Source organism: Cariama cristata, unplaced genomic scaffold (genome assembly GCF_000690535.1).
Source record: "Cariama cristata isolate BGI_N322 unplaced genomic scaffold, ASM69053v1 scaffold559, whole genome shotgun sequence".
Taxonomy (NCBI): Eukaryota; Metazoa; Chordata; class Aves; order Cariamiformes; family Cariamidae; genus Cariama; species Cariama cristata.
Genome location: NW_009633804.1, coordinates 49,479 through 66,309, shown reverse-complemented (window position 1 = coordinate 66,309; position 16,831 = coordinate 49,479). Strand labels below are relative to the sequence as shown.

At 36.0% G+C, this 16,831-nt stretch overlaps 1 protein-coding gene across 3 annotated transcripts in view; it reads left to right on the top strand.

Annotated features, from left to right (window-relative positions):
• Positions 1 to 16,831, top strand: part of FAT1 (FAT atypical cadherin 1) — a 101,999-nt gene that overhangs the window by 70,101 nt on the left and 15,067 nt on the right. For all 3 annotated transcript variants that reach the window (XM_009706878.1, XM_009706877.1, XM_009706876.1), the window contains exons 9-17: positions 1,362 to 5,429; positions 6,056 to 6,252; positions 7,683 to 7,836; positions 9,287 to 9,520; positions 10,804 to 11,193; positions 12,541 to 12,755; positions 13,168 to 13,305; positions 13,613 to 13,756; positions 15,924 to 16,121. In XM_009706878.1, coding sequence (XP_009705180.1) covers positions 1,362 to 5,429; positions 6,056 to 6,252; positions 7,683 to 7,836; positions 9,287 to 9,520; positions 10,804 to 11,193; positions 12,541 to 12,755; positions 13,168 to 13,305; positions 13,613 to 13,756; positions 15,924 to 16,121 — 5,738 coding nt within the window. The remainder of the gene's footprint in view (positions 1 to 1,361; positions 5,430 to 6,055; positions 6,253 to 7,682; positions 7,837 to 9,286; positions 9,521 to 10,803; positions 11,194 to 12,540; positions 12,756 to 13,167; positions 13,306 to 13,612; positions 13,757 to 15,923; positions 16,122 to 16,831) is intronic.

Genomic DNA, 16,831 nt, shown 5'->3' with positions numbered 1-16,831 from the left:
ATTAAAATGAAGCTGAGATTATGATACTCTGAAGATGATGAATGTATTTAAGTGTCTCATAAGTTGCTTAAAATATATGTTTGGTTTCTGTTATTTGTAGAAATACAGCCTTTTTACTAAGCAGGACACTAATGCCCATGAAACTTTTCCTTTGCCTTTCCCATTTCTGTAGTGCTTGTTTTATGAATGGCAAAGCAAGAAAAAAATGTGTGTGCGTACTGTCTGGAATTAAGTTACACCCTGTTCTCTTCCTTTCTTCTAGCTTTTTGTGGGAGTAAATGTAAGACCTGTAAGGTTTGTTTTACAGGACTGTGATCTACTGGGAGGTTAAGGCATTTTAATTGATGTTCTAAGCATATGGAAGGAACATTCCTTAAATGTTTGTAATGGCTGCTTAGCTTTGTAATGGGATATTCTAAGAATGTCACTGTGTTTAGAGCCTCCACTAAAAAAAAAAAATCCCAAACAAAAAAACACAACTCCCCCCCTTGCCTACTTGTGTGCATAACTCAGAAGTTCTTAATGAATTTTTTCCATGCTGAGAACGTGGCTTTGGTAATGTAATTTTTCAGGGAGGTAAAATGTTAAATCTTGCCATATTTAGTACATGAGCTGAGTATTGTATGCAGTGTAGTTCGGCTATATATTTGAAAATATAAAGAAAACAAGTGCTTATCAAATGGCAGCTGATAATCCTCAGCAGGTAGTAATTTTTTTTTTTCTAATACCATCAAAGGGAATAATTTGCCTATGTATTAATAGGAAGTCAGGAGAGAGAGAACTGTTGGTTCAATTCAGAAAGATTAATTTTGAAGCAGTAATTTAAACCATACTTGCATAAACCTTTAAGATGCACAAGTGTGAATTCATTAAAACACTTTTTTTCAAAGTGGTCTAGTTGTTTTAGATCATAAAACGTAACTTCTGTTCCACTAATGTTAACTTCTGAATATAATTTTCTTTCAGCTTCAGTAGATATTTAAGTTGGCTTAAACATGAACTCAATGACAAAGAGAATTTGAAGAAAATATATAATTTATAATGTTGAAACTTGCAAAATACTTGTTATCATTTTAAGGTTTTTTAAATGGAAAACTAAACGTTTTTTGTATTTATTTTCAAGGCTTGGATGGCTTTGCTAACTATGTTTTATGCAGTGTGTCCACAAATAGAATTAGTGCTAACTCTTGATTACAGAAAACTTTCCAGAGAGGCTAACAAATGTTTGTTAAACAAAACTAAGAAAATTTAATACTCTCTGTGTTCTCACTACGTGACCTCTTTTAGTATATAGCTAAATAAGCAATCATCCTTTAAGTTCTGTGTACCTCTTTCTTAATTACTTTTGTTTTTCTTCACAGGGAATATTGGAAATTCCTTCTTTATAGATCCCATTTTGGGTATGATTACAATTGCAAAGGAGTTGGATCGCAGTAACCAGGAGGAATACAACCTGATGGTAAAAGCTACAGACAAAGGAGATCCTCCAATGAGTGAAGTGACCTCTGTGCATATATTTGTTACGGTTTCTGATAATGCCTCACCAAAATTCACAGCCAAAGAATATTCTACAGAAATCAGTGAAAGTGCCAGTATTGGCAGTTTTGTTGGAATGGTTACGGCATACAGTCAGTCTTCTGTAGTTTATGAAATAAAAGATGGTAATATAGGTGATGCCTTTGCTGTCAACCCGAACTCAGGTGTCATTGTTTCTCAGAAGATACTTGATTTTGAAACTTTGCCCGTTTATACTCTTACTGTGCAAGGAACAAACATGGCTGGCTTGTCCACTAATGCAACAGTTTTAGTACATCTTCGGGATGAGAATGACAATGCACCAATTTTTATGCAGGCTGAATATACAGGACTCATCAGTGAATCAGCTTCAATTAATAGTGTGGTTCTGACTGATAAGAATATCCCATTAGTAATTCGAGCTACAGATGCTGATAAAGAATCTAATGCTTTGCTTGTTTATGAAATTGTGGAACCATCTGTCCGCAAGTATTTTGCCATTGATTCTAGCACCGGTGCCATTCGGACAGTAATGAGTCTGGACTACGAGGAGACAAATATTTTCCACTTTTCAGTGCAAGTACATGATACAGGGATACCACGTTTATATGCAGAATATGCAGCTAATGTTACTATTTATGTGATTGACATCAATGATTGCCCTCCTGTGTTTTCAAGAGAGTTGTATGAGACATCCATTTTGGTTCCAACCTATAAAGGAGTGAAAGTCATCAGTGTAAATGCCACTGATGCCGATTCAGGCATTTTTTCACAATTAATTTATTCCATTATTGAAGGTAACATTGGAGAAAAATTTTCAGTAAACCCTAAGACTGGAGATATAACAGTACAAAATACAACTCAGTTAAGAAGCAGATATGAATTAACCGTGAGAGCATCTGATGGCAGATTTGCAAGCACTGCATCTGTAAAAATTAATGTGAAAGAAAGCAAAGCAAACCAGCTGAAGTTCACACAGAGTTCTTACTCTGCAACAGTGCAGGAGAATTCCACGGAGGCAAAAACAATAGCTGTTGTTACTGCTATAGGGAATCAAATAAATGAGCCATTGTTTTACCATATTCTAAATCCAGACAGCAGGTTTAAAATAAGCCCAAGTTCAGGAGTCCTTTCAACAACAGGAATACCATTTGATCGTGAACAGCAAGAATCTTTTGATGTGGTCATAGAAGTGACAGAGGAATATAAACCAGCAGTTGTTGCACACATTGTGGTTAAAGTTACAGTGGAAGATGTAAATGATAATGCTCCATTTTTTGTCAACCTTCCATATTATGCAGTTGTTAAAGTAGACTCTGAAGTAGGCCATGTTGTTCGACGTGTCACTGCAATAGATAAAGATGCAGGCAGAAATGGAGAGGTGCATTACTATCTCAAAGAACATCACGAACATTTCCAAATTGATCCCACTGGTGAAATCTCACTGAAGAAGAAATTTGAACCAGACACACTAAATAAAGAGTATCTGGTCACAGTGGTGGCAAAAGATGGAGGAGACCCTGCTTTTTCTGCTGAAGTTATAGTCCCAATTACAGTTATGAGTAAAGCTATGCCAGTTTTTGAAAAGCCTTTCTACAGTGCTGAGATACCAGAAAACATTCAGCTCCATAGTCCTGTGGTACACGTACAAGCAAACAGCCCAGAAGGACTTAAGGTGTTCTACAGCATCACAGATGGAGATCCTTTCAATCAATTCACTATCAACTTCAACACTGGAGTTATAAATGTTGTTGCCCCTCTTGACTTTGAGTCTCATCCAGCCTACAAACTGAGTATTCGAGCAACAGACTCCCTAACTGGGGCACACGCTGATGTGTTTGTAGATATAATAGTGGAAGACATCAATGATAATCCTCCTGTATTTACAGAGCCGTCTTACTCTGCAACCCTTTCTGAGGCGTCCGTCATTGGAACATCTGTTGTGCAAGTGAGCGCTACAGACGCTGATTCTGGAACAAACAGGGGGATTTCGTATCACTTGGTTGAGGATGATAATGAAAGTCATGACTACTTCCACATAGATAGCAGCACTGGACTCATTCTTACAGCAAGAACTTTGGACTATGAACAAATTAAACAGCACAAGTTACTAATAAGGGCCATAGATGGTGGCATGCTGCCCTTGAGCAGTGATACCATTGTAACTGTTGATGTAACTGATCTCAATGATAACCCTCCTCTTTTTAACCAATTGCTTTATGAAGCTAAAATTAGTGAACTGGCTCCCCGAGGGCATTTTGTGACATGTGTGCAAGCCTCAGATGCTGATAGTTCGGATGTGGGCAAGCTGGAGTACTCCATTCTGACAGGCAATGAGCAAAAGAATTTTGTAATTAACAGTAAAACTGGCATTATCACCATCTCAAACCTACGCAGGCAGACACTAAAGTCACATTATAATCTTAACGTGTCTGTTTCGGATGGGGTCTTCAGAAGCTCAGCCCAAGTCCATATAACTGTAACCAGTGCCAATATGCACAGTCCTGTTTTCAGCCAGAATGAATATGAGGTTGAACTAGCTGAAAATGCTCCGTTGCATACTTTGGTGACTGAAGTTAGAGCAACAGATGAAGATTCTGGTACATATGGTCACATCACTTACCACATCGTGAATGACTTTGCCAAAGACAGATTTTATACAAATGAGAGAGGGCAGATATTTACCTCCGAAAAGCTTGACCGTGAAACACAAGCAGAAAAAGTAATTGCCATTAGTTTAATGGCCAAAGATTCAGGAGGAAAAGTTGCTTTCTGTACTGTTAATGTAATACTTACAGATGACAATGATAATGCTCCTCAATTCCGAGCAACAGAGTATGAAGTAAACATTGGAGCTGACGTTCCACGGGGTACTTCTGTCATTAAAATCTGCGCATCTGATGCTGATGAGGGTACAAATGCAGACATCACATATGCTATTGAAGCAGAGTCTGAAAATGTTAAAGAGAATTTAGAAATTGGTTCATTGTCTGGTATAATTACTACAAAAGAAAGCTTAATTGGTTTAGAAAACGAGTTTCTGACATTCTTTGTTAGAGCAGTTGATGGTGGATCCCCCAAAAAAGAGTCAGTTGTTCCTGTCTATGCTAGAATACTCCCACCAGAAGTGCCTCTTCCAAAATTTTCAGAGCCGTTTTATTCTTACATGGTTTCTGAGGACATGCTAATTGGGACCAAGATAGATGTTATCAAAGCAGAGCATAATCAGACTTTAGTATATAGTCTGATTAAAGGGAAGACTCCTGAAAGCAATAGAGATGATTTTTTTGTGATTGACCGACAGACTGGAGAGTTGAAACTTGAGAAGAATCTTGATCATGAAACAACTAAGTGGTACCAGTTCTCAGTTCAAGCACAGTATGCAAATGAAGATTATAATGTTGTTTCTTCAGTAGAGGTAAGCATTCAGGTAAAAGATGCAAATGATAACAAACCACTTTTGGAGTCCAATCCATATGAAGCATTCATCGTAGAAAACATGCCAGCTGGAACAAGAGTCATCCAGGTTAAAGGAACTGACCTAGATTCAGGACTCAATGGGCTGGTTACTTACAGCTTGGATCCTTCTCAAGAACTAGACGTTTTAGAGTCTTTTGCCATAAATGTGGAAACTGGCTGGATTACCACTCTCAGAGAGCTCGATCATGAGAGACGAGACAAATACAAAATCACAGTGGTTGCATCTGATCGGGGTGAAAAAATTCAGCTGTCTTCTGTGGCTGTGGTTGAAGTTACTGTTACAGATGTGAATGACAATCCTCCACGCTTTACTGCAGAGATATATAAAGGAACAGTCAGTGAGGATGACCCTCCTGGTGGGGTAATTGCCATCTTGAGTACAACTGATGCTGATACAGGAGAAGCCAATAAACAAGTCTTCTATTACATTACAGGTAAATCTTTTTGAGTAATGTCAGAATAATCATTTGAGTGGTCCTGGAATAATGTGAGATATAACTTAATCTTTCAAATTATTGAAAAGTATTTGAAACCATAGCATTGCAAAGAAAGAATGCGTGTGTCTTAATATTCATATTAAAAACTTCAGGGGAAGAAAATGAGTTTTAGAAAACAGGTCTTTGGCTTTCTATTTCATGTGTACCTTGCTTAAAATGCTTTCCTACATTTGTTGTTTACTTATTTATCAAATTTTCTTTGAAAAATATACTTAAATTAGTGATTTAGTTAACAAACAAAAGAAATGTCATAAAATAATAGAATATTAATATCCCAAGGAGTATTTTATTGTTTTTATTGTTTAGCATATGTCTTGTTATGATGTTGTCTATAATGATACATGATTTTCTACATTGATTTTTATAGATTCTGTTGGCTACAGTTAAATTTGTATGAGCATCTACTGACTATTTCTACCTGGAAAATGAAGCTATTTCCCTATAAAGCCACAGAGAGTGGCTTGCATTTACATTTTTTTTCTCTTTAGCTATAACTTAATGTTGATGGAGTAATAGTAGCAATCTCTCTCTCTTGTCTTTAAATGTTTCTTTTCCTGTTTCAGGAGGTGATCCCTTGGGACAGTTTGCTATTGAAAATATACAGAATGAATGGAAGGTCTATGTCAAAAAACCTCTGGACAGGGAAGAGAAGGATAATTACCTTCTCAATATTACAGCTACTGATGGGACCTTTGCAACTAAAGCTGTGGTAGAGGTTAAAGTCCTTGATGCTAATGATAATAGCCCTGTTTGCGAAAAGGTAGGCACAATCTTGTATCTTCCATGTCCAGCTGCTTCCATACATAAAATCTAAATTTTCTCTGAAATTACTTCTCAGGAGACTGACAAATAGGTATTCCTTTTATGTTGGTAACAGAAGTTTGGACTATTAAGATAGAGTACTGTCAAAGAAAAGTTATTTCATGGATAGGTTTCTTAAATAAAAATTCAATGACAATTCTTTGATGTAATTTTAACACTTGATGTGTATTTGAAGAGTATAAGGAGAATTGTAGTACATTTCTCCTGTGTTAATGCATAGTTTTCCAAAAGGAATTGTTTTAAGCTGCAGCCATGATAGTTTATATGCTCTGTTTTCTGAAAGAAGCAAAGCCTCAAAGAAGGCTGTATACTGTCACTTAGTTGATGTATTTGTGCATTTCCCGTGATAAAGGAGTTGAAAAGACTGGAATGTTATCCTGCAGTTGCGCTCAACAGCACCAAAAATTATAATCCATAAACATTTTCTTGTTACAAAGCTGTCTACCTCAGCAGATTTGATAGCCTACAAAAATGAACATAAAAAATAAAGAATTGAAAAAAAACAGAATGGTGGACACTGCAAGATGTATAATTGCCTTATGAGAAAGCCCTGGGTTTTCATAGTCAGTGTTACTGTTTTTTTTTAATTTAGCACATTTGGACTTTTCATAGCCACCTTGTTGAACACAGATTTGATGTTACCAGGTGGAAGTATTTTCTTGTTCTGGGAAGGATCAAGCATATAGTGAGCATTTGATTCTTTTTCTTAGTCGATGTTTATGTTGGTTACTTCTATACAAATGATTGTAGTTGTATAGAGACAGTTAAGTCAGTGTTTTTCACTTTTTTCTTTGTTAATATTGATGTTACAAGGCTCAATCCTTCTAATTTAATGCACGTCCTTGACATGGATGAGCTGTAAGAGAGCTTAATGCCTTTAAATTCTGCATGGTTTTTTTTCTTAGTGTTTTTTTTTTTTTTTTTAAACTAGAAGCTTTGATTTCATGCCGTTACAAAAAAGGCAGGTATCATTTTTTTCTAGATTGAGTCAATTCTAGAAAAGATGATTTACCAAAAGAGGAAGAAATGAAATTACCAAAAATTTATAACTCCCATTTTGGGAATGCATTTAATTATCAGTTAATCAGTTACTAGTGTTGAGAGTTCTCAGCTATGCAGTGATACTCGGGAGTCCCTATGGTTGCAGTATTAATTACCTTTCTGAATAATTTAATAAATGTGAGGTAATTAACTAGAATATCATAAGTTCTTTTCATCTTCAGGTATTTCATCCTTTGGTTCATTTTATATGTTAGTAAACATTCAAAGAGGGTATTATCTTACCTGTCATTCCTTCTTACCCTCTCCTTTCCAAGCTTTACTTACTTCATATGTTTAGTCTTTCAATGTAACTTTAAAATCTTGCAGGCTTTATACACTGATTCTGTTCCTGAGGATGCCCTTCCTGGCAAACTGATAATGCAGGTATCTGCTACAGATGCAGATATTCGTTCCAATGCAGAAATTACCTATACACTGCATGGCACAGGAGCAGAAAAATTCAGTCTCACTGCAGACACAGGTAATAATACTTCATGCATTGTACATTGTACAAAATTCCAATGTTTTAGTATTACATTAAGACATACATAAATGTCGGTACTTCAAACTTTCCATTAAGGGTTAGATTATTATATAACTGCTTAAAATGTGAGTTTCTACTGCACAAATACTAATAATGTCTTGAATAGAAGTCAAGGAACAGGCAAGTATTTTAATACATGAAGAACTAAAGAGTAAATAGGATAATTGTCCCAAAGCCAGAAACTTCCATGCTGAAGTGACTGGAGTAAAAGTATGCTATAAATTTTGCACTTTTTATGTTCATTGTAACAGTAGCAATAGTGGTTTATAACTGAAAATATCTTCATTCAGATTCTCTTTACCATCATTTGGTTTGGCATATTAAATAGCATGAGGTTAGATGGAGCAAAAAACTTCCCTTTCATAGCCACTTTTGACGGTTAGTGCCTTCAGTTTTATTCGAAGCATTATATAAATGAGGTTAACTTTTAACTTGCCTGACTTTGGTTTTCGTGGCATTTGTGTCTTCTGGATTATAATATTTGTCAAAGCTAATGTCAAAATCCTGTACTCTACAGGCTGCAGTAGGCAAGCAGTAGGAAGTGAATAGTAAACAGTATAGAAAAATTTAAATAAAATAAATACAAAGATTAGTGGAAATATGGAGAAGGAGATTAGAATACTTCTGTGGCAAAATAAATGAGAAGGATCTTACTTCATGGGTGGGATTTAATTTTTTTTTTACTTTGATTGTCACCCATGTGCCGTGCTAGCATGTCGATTCAGAATTGGTGGGGCTAGAATACTCAAACAATATTTCAGAATACTTTTTTGAATTGGTTCAAAGGAGGCAATGGCTACACATTGTGCCTGTCACCGTAGTTTCTGTCACGTTGGAAAGAATGTGTTAAACTTCTAGAGGTTTGTCTGTAGCAGCAAGTTTTATTTGATAGTGTGAATAGCTCTGTTTATTCATTGAATGTTAAAGGAGGAGAGTCGGCTCAATAGCTGTGCAAGGAACACAACTAAATAGCCCAGGAAAACCATATGTGGACTTTACCTTGTATTTTGTTAAAGCCAGAGTTCTAATATTTTAATTTTCTTTACACAAAACCACATGAATTTGTGCACGTATACACATTCTCTCTCTGTCTGCACTGTCAGGTGGTTTTACTGTAGCTAACTTCTGTTTCAGAGGCATTTGAAAAAAAGGCACAGGATTTTAGTATTTAATCTTTTAAAGCTGAAATGGCAGGCCACTGACATGCTTTGCCCAAAGTGGAGCTCATTAGTGTAGTACAGCTGTTGACTTAGCCACTGATGAATTTACCATGAAAAAGAAAGTCGTCGTTTAGTTTTTCTGAGTACAAAGATTTTAGAGGGAAACATGTTAGGGATACTTAGATCTTGCCATTTGCATCAACTTATGTATGTTATTCTGTTTGTAGGTGAACTAAAAACATTAATGCCACTTGATCGTGAACAGCAAGCAGTTTATTATCTTCTAGTGAAAGCCACAGATGGAGGAGGAAGATTCTGCCAAGCTAATATTATTCTGACTCTGGAAGATGTGAATGATAATGCTCCAGAGTTTACAGCTGATCCTTACTCCATTACAGTATTTGAAAACACAGAACCTAAAACCCTTCTGACAAGAGTGCAGGCAACAGATGCAGATGCAGGTATGCATTCTTTGATGGATACTTTCGTCGTGGTCTCAAACTTACAGTAATGTTTATTTAGTCTTATCCTGAGAGGTGTTAAGTCTTTCACTAGAACTGACAGATGTTCAATACTGCTCAGGATTAGACTCCTGAAAGATATATTTAGGTCTACTAAATCATGTAATACCTGACTTCCATGTGTGAGTAGCTTGGACATCCCTATTGTGTCTCTGCAGAAAAGAAGAGGGAGAGAGAGACAAAATGTAGGATATTCTTAGTGTGATAAGCTATTAATGTTATGATGGGTTAGGTCCATCCTTTTACTCCTGGTGTAAATAAAAGGAATATCAAGCCATGTCTGTTCATGTAAATGTGCATTCATAGATTTTTTTTTTTTTTTTGAATGCGTGCTTCTCGGGCTAGACATTGATGATCATAGCATAAGGAGAACCTGGTCTTTCTGTATATACTACCCCGATTAAGATTTCTGCTGTCTCTATCTTCACTGTTTAGTTACAAGTATTTAAGTGAACATGAACTGAAAATTACATTAGGAAGAGTTTGTTCTTAGGCTTTGTTGTAAGGAATACAACAGGATAAGGTCTTTTTAAAGATCTATGATTTCCATATATCATCAGTTTATTAATCAAATAGTATTAATTAATAGTTACCTCAGTCTCCTGAAACAACCAACCTGCTTTGTGCTGTGATAAAGCTAGATTGCTGAACTGGAAGATAACAGACATGTTTTCACACTTCACTAGTCTTCGAGGCTCAGGAGGAGCAAAATACTTGGCCCAAAAACCTATGGGATTTTTGTTTGTTTATTTTATACAGAAAGGTTGCCAGAAATCATGTTCCTCTTAATTTTGGGACATGGTTCTTAAATAAACTTACTGGTATTAAGTCTAGCTATTTGATGCAGCCTAACTCTCCCATATCCTCCTGTGTTATTTATAAGCCTACTAAGCAAATGCTGTTGTTCTAAAGTTATAATTAGATTTATGTTACTAATCATTTCATATTAGCTACTACTGTGACTGAAGCAGAACCATGCTTCGTGTTTTTTGTGTGGCAGAAAATCGGTGCAGTGAAGTGTTAGCTTGATTTTTTAAATGAGATTACACCTTTTTGTAAATCATTCAGCCCTTCACAAGGGCCTGTAACTCTTGCTGAAATTTACTTTAACATGAATGATAATATTTAGCATGCATGTTTTATTTCTATAGCTATCAGATCTGTTATTAAGTTGGTGTATTTTTATGGGTGCTTCTAACTCTGCAGTTGTTTTCAAAATGCAGGGATGAACCGTAAAATCCATTATTCACTGGTGAACTCTGCAGAGGGCCAGTTCTCTATTGATGAATTCTCTGGAATCATTCGTTTGGAGAAGCCTTTGGATCGGGAATTGCAAGCTGTGTATACTCTAACTTTGAAGGCTACAGATGAAGGTTTACCTAGAAGACTGTCTTCAACAAGTAGTCTTATAGTTTCTGTTTTGGATATAAATGATAATCCACCTGTATTTGAGCATAGGGAATACAGTGCAAGTGTATCAGAGGACATTTTGGTTGGAACTGAAGTTCTCCAGATCTATGCTGCAAGCAGGGACATAGAAGCCAATGCTGAAATCACATACTCAATAGTCAGTGGGAATGAACATGGAAAATTCAGCATTGATTCAACAACAGGTAACAGATTACAACTGTGAATATACTTTAGGCTAACCAAGCACAGTGCCATACTGTGTCGTACACTAATTCAACCAAATAGATTGTGTATACTCTGTGTGCATCATCCTGGCTGTAAAGCCAGTGCTACTGTCTGTTCACCCATTTTGCCAGTGTGCTTGCTAGAGGAGTGCTAGAATGTAGAATAGGAACATTGCTTGGCTTAGATTCATTTATCTGGCAAGAGTACGGGTTTCCTAGCTGGAATATTCCCCACCCTGCAGGCAGAGTGGGTGGAAAGATATAGATCTGTAATGATAGAAGCATGATAGTCTTTTCACAAAAACTATATAATCAGAATGGGTGGCCAGACTTGGTAAAAGAAACATCAGAAATTAAATTCATTGGGAAAATTAGTCATTGGTCCACAAAGACAGTCATCCTAAAGGAGTTTGATATGGCATTAAAGAGAGGTTGGAATATTCTGTTAATCATATATCCAGCATGACAATGGAGATTTTAGGCTTGCATGTTAATCATATTTAATCTCTGGAAACATTTACGTTCTGTGGAGAATTTTTCCCTATTAATGATAATTTTTTGTTAAAAATCAATATACACCTCAATTCTAGTTTTGTTTTCTTATATAGTTCTTTTTCTAATTTCTGGTGAAGTTTGGGGTTTTTTAATAAGATTTCTACCCAAAAGTTAATAGTAGTTAATTATACCGGTGTAATTGAAATTATAATTCTTCCGACTGCTTTTTCCAGTGTGCATACTGGTACTATGGTATAGAAGTACTTTGCCAGTTTAACTTCTTCACATATTTGAAAGGAGGAAAAAGATTCCAGGAAAACACTCTTCCAGCAGCAAATCAGTGTGTATATTAGGGACTGCACTATCTTAACTAGTCAGTTAAAAACTCACACTTTAACTCAGATACTTCTGTCAATCAAAATTCATGGTCAGACACTTCTCTTGCTACCTCTGCACTCTCCATGCCTGACATTAGTACTGGTTGCAGGGAAAGTCAAGTTAAAGGTAATTTCATATTTTTGGCTAATTTAGTTGAAAATTAAGAAAAGGACATTTTCTAAACACTTTTTTTTATTTTTCTCTTTTAATTACAAAATGTGAGCCAGGTGGTTTTAAAGTGTGAGTCCTTTGTGGTAATGGCAGGAACTTAACACCTTTTTACTTTTCTGTGTAAAGCCTGATCATTTCACTGTGTAGCTCCAGCTTTACGGTGACAAATCAGTCCCTGAAGAAGCTGAATATTTGTCAGACCAAAATCAAAAGTTGCAATATATAATACTACAATAATAGCAGAGTTTGTGTGAGGATTGGTGTTTTTTTTTTCTTCCCTAGGAGCCATTTTTATCATTGAGAGTTTGGATTATGAAAGTTCTCATGAGTACTACTTGACAGTGGAAGCCACAGATGGAGGCACACCTTCATTAAGTGATGTTGTAACAGTGAATATTAATGTGACAGATATCAATGACAATACTCCAGTGTTTAGCCAAGACACTTACACAGCAGTAATCAGTGAAGATGCTATGCTTGAACAATCAGTGATTACAGTACGTACTGTTGTTTTTTTCCTTTGAAATACTCTACCATGACAATCATGCTTTCAGTCTTGAAGAAATAAATATTGATTTGGAGAGAGACATAAATGAATAGATAAGTTTGCCACAGAGTGAATTGAAAATCTATTTTGAAAAAGTTTCAGAACCAGGGACTTCAGATGCTATGGGAAAGTAGATGATATTTAGTGATATATTTGTGTTCTCCTCAGGAGAACAAGACTTAATTTTCAGAAAAAATCCAGAAAGTTAAGTAATGTTAGTATGCTCCATTCAGATGACACTTCTCCTGAGAACTATGAAATGTGTTAAACCAAAATAGCTGTGCTCATCTTTAGAATGAGTTTATCTGAAAGGTGGTATTTCTATTTCTACCTGTTTTAAATGAGACTGTAATGTCCCTTAGGTTATGGCAGATGATGCCGATGGACCTTCAAACAACCGCATTCACTATGCAATTATAGATGGCAATCAGGGAAATCCTTTTACAGTTGACCCTACCAGGGGTGAAATAAAAGTGACAAAACTTCTAGACAGAGAAAAGGTAAGTTTCTGATGCTTTTTGAGCCATTGGGATTAATTTAGCTATATGTAATCAGTGACCACCATTTTTTTAATTATATGTGTAAAATTACCATTTTATGTTGCAAAATTAATATAGCGTTAATAAAGTGAAAGCATCTTTTTGTGTCAGTGCTTTTTGGGAGCAGAGAGGAAGAGAAAGGATTAAATATATGAAGGCAAGCTTTACTGGGGATTTGTACTAAAATATTTCTTCCTTAAAACAAAAGCTGAGTTTGTTACTTTTTGCTCCTTGGTGAATGTTTGAAATTTTTTTTATTATTTCTTAGATTTCAGGATATACCTTGACAGTTCAAGCTTCAGATAATGGAAACCCACCTAGATTTAACACAACCACAGTTAATATTGATGTTTCTGATGTAAATGACAATCCTCCAGTATTCTCAAAAGGAAACTATAGTGTTATCATCCAGGTAAATACAGATAGTGAAGTAGTCAAATCAATAATATTATTGGAATGTTAATTTGTGACTTGAAAAATTCTGCAAGATATGATAATCGTAATACTTCAGTTTTATTTTTCTATATTTTTAATTATTTAAGGTTGTCAGTGAGACTCCTTCCCTGAGTAAGTCTTAAGGGTTATAAAATTCATATTGTGCGGTCTACTTAGAAACTTACATTGCAAGTTGAACGTGTTCTTTTTTCATGTATTTCATGTGTGTGTACATGTGTATATACATTATATGTTGCATTTATAACAATCTTAGCATCATATAGGTAGGATAAAATACATAATAATTTTGCAATTTCTTTTTAATCTTAGAGTTCCTGCTTAGAAAAAGATACTTTAGGTACCTATTACTGTGAAGCAAGCGTTATGCACTGTGGCACATAAGTCAGACTTAATTCCTACCGGCCCCCTCTGGGATCAGAAGCGGTTAGAACAGGAGTAGTATTTCATATTGCTACATACCAATCCTTTGACTAATTTTGCACCTTAGGATGGTAGTAGTGCGCCAGATTCTCAAATGGCTGGCATGCACTTGCCTGATTCAGAAAACTCTCTGCTAAAGCAAAGATAGCAGAGACAGCGTCTGTACTTCTTGTCTTCCTGAATCCAGTAGAGAGTAAATGTCAGGGAACAATGGAATTGCATTAAGACCTTCATACTGGTAGCGTAAGTGAGCTCAATCCCGTGGGTCCTTTTGCTGTTGCTGGTACCTGGCCTTGTACAATAGGTAAGTGGGGATCAGGCAATGTTATCTGGTGCACTGTGCCATCCTAACATACCACCTCTGTTTGAGACAGTGTACGTGATTTGTAAAGGTAACTTTCTGAAAGAGGATAAAGTGGTTCTTCTCTACCCAACATACACAGAGGATGCAAATAAGGTGTCCTGGATCTTGCTGGTTTCAGTTTTTTTTTTAAAAAAAAAAAACCAAACAAAAACACATAACAAAACTAGGCTTGTATGTTTGTGTGCTGTCAAAGGTATTTTGCTTTCCCCAATTACAATCTTTCTTGAAATGAATATTAATTAATGTATACCCTAAAATTGTAGACTATATAACCAATGTCTGTAATGTTTCCCTTAATTAAAAAAGAAGATTTTGTGTTTTATACCTCATTCATAGCAGCTTCTCCCAGTATGAGAGTAGCAGAGAAAAAGCTGGAGGAGTTGCCCAAGAATGCTGGTGTGCATTTCCAGATGTATTGGAGATGGACATATTTGGACACAGTTGGAAATGTGCTTAGCTGTTACAAAAATCAAATTACTTTAGTTGTCCAGATGTGAATATTTGTGTTTTAAAATGATGGTCCTTGTCTGTTGTGCTGAAGGGGAAAAAAAGCTTCAGCTGCAGTATTAATACTTAACTTGAGTGACTCTCTCAAGAACAGAGTATGCTTGTTATTAGGAGTTTTTACAACTGTAAAAGGATGGCATTTTGTTATTGTTGTACTTTACAATAACGCTTCAACTTTTTTTTGTGCATTTAAAATATGTATGTATATATAAAAAAATCTGTTCAATACAGTATAGCACGAATATTCTGGGAAAGGCATTACAAGTGTTAGATAAGGTTGTGCATGTATCAGATAATGATAAACCAAAGTGTGTGAGGTGTCTGTGAAACCTCAGGCATCCACATGATGCAAACTTGAAGGGATTTTATGACACAAATTTTAAAACCTGGTTTTCATGTTTTAACCGGATTGCAGCTGTGGCAGCCACCATGGTAGTCAGAACACTAATTAGGGACACAACAGGTCAGATGGAGGAGTGTATTTTTCAGCTAAATTTGAAATCTTTGACTTTGTAATTAATCTGCAGTAATCGTAATTCAGACCAAAGGTGGAAAATGTAAAGTTTCAAGGCTGAGCTACTTTTAAAAATAGAAGACAAAGTTTAAAAAAAGTTTAAAAATATACTGCCTTTCTCCTTTTACTGTTTTCATCGTTCTTCTCAGAGGGTAGTATTTTTCTTTAAACAATATTGTCATTCTGATTTCTCTTATGCTGATTAACTGGTTTGACAGTAATTTCGTGTTTTTTTTTTTCTGTTGTGAAAAAGAAATCACTATCAGGCTATATCCTCAATTATAACAAAACCAATGTAATTGTATTATGCGTTTATAGGAAAATAAGCCTATCGGATTTAATGTGCTACAGCTAGTGGTAACAGACAAGGATTCGTCTCACAATGGCCCTCCTTTTCTCTTCACCATCCTGAGTGGAAATGAAGAGAACACTTTTCAGATTAACCAGCAGGGAGTACTGACAACAACGGCTGCACTGAATCGCAAAGTGAGGGATCACTATCTACTTCATGTTAAGGTAGGGTGCACAACAAAAAGTATTTAGTTAACTTTTCCCCCTAATGCCCAGTCCACCACTTTTTCCTGCCTGCTCCTTGTCTTTCTGTTACAAGATCCTGTTATGCCAAGTAGTCATTTGAGGCATGTCCCTTGAGGTAACTTCTTCAGAGACAAAGTCTATTGGTCTAAATGGAAATCTGCACAGATGTAACAGTAAGCTTAATTAAACTCACAGTAAGGGTAAGGTGGAAGTGAAATGGTAACTGGGTGAGTGGTCTTGATAAGCCCTTTGCCTTTCATGTGGGATGCTGGAAAAGCCAGCAGGCAACAGCTCCCTTGAGCCACCTACTGTTGGCTGCAGACTTCCTCTTGTTGCTGTGTTTTGACCTTTGAAGCTGTGAGCTGGACTACACTGATACGATGGAAACAGGGATACTGAAAGTTGCACATCGTGGCAGTATTGAAATACTTTTCAATAGAGCCACATTCTTTTTCCAATGGCAGTTGAAAACATCTTTTTTTAAGTTTGGAAAAACCAGATCAGTGAACCTTTGTTGTAGCATTGAAACTTGCAGCACAGTACTTGGAGATCTCAGAATCTTGCGGTGGAAAACATGGCATAAAACTTAAAAATGACCCTGAAATGCTATAATATGTGCCTACATTTGCCTTTGTTGGGTAAAAAGACCAGACCATGTCCAGAAATCCAAGTTATGTTAATGTAACCAA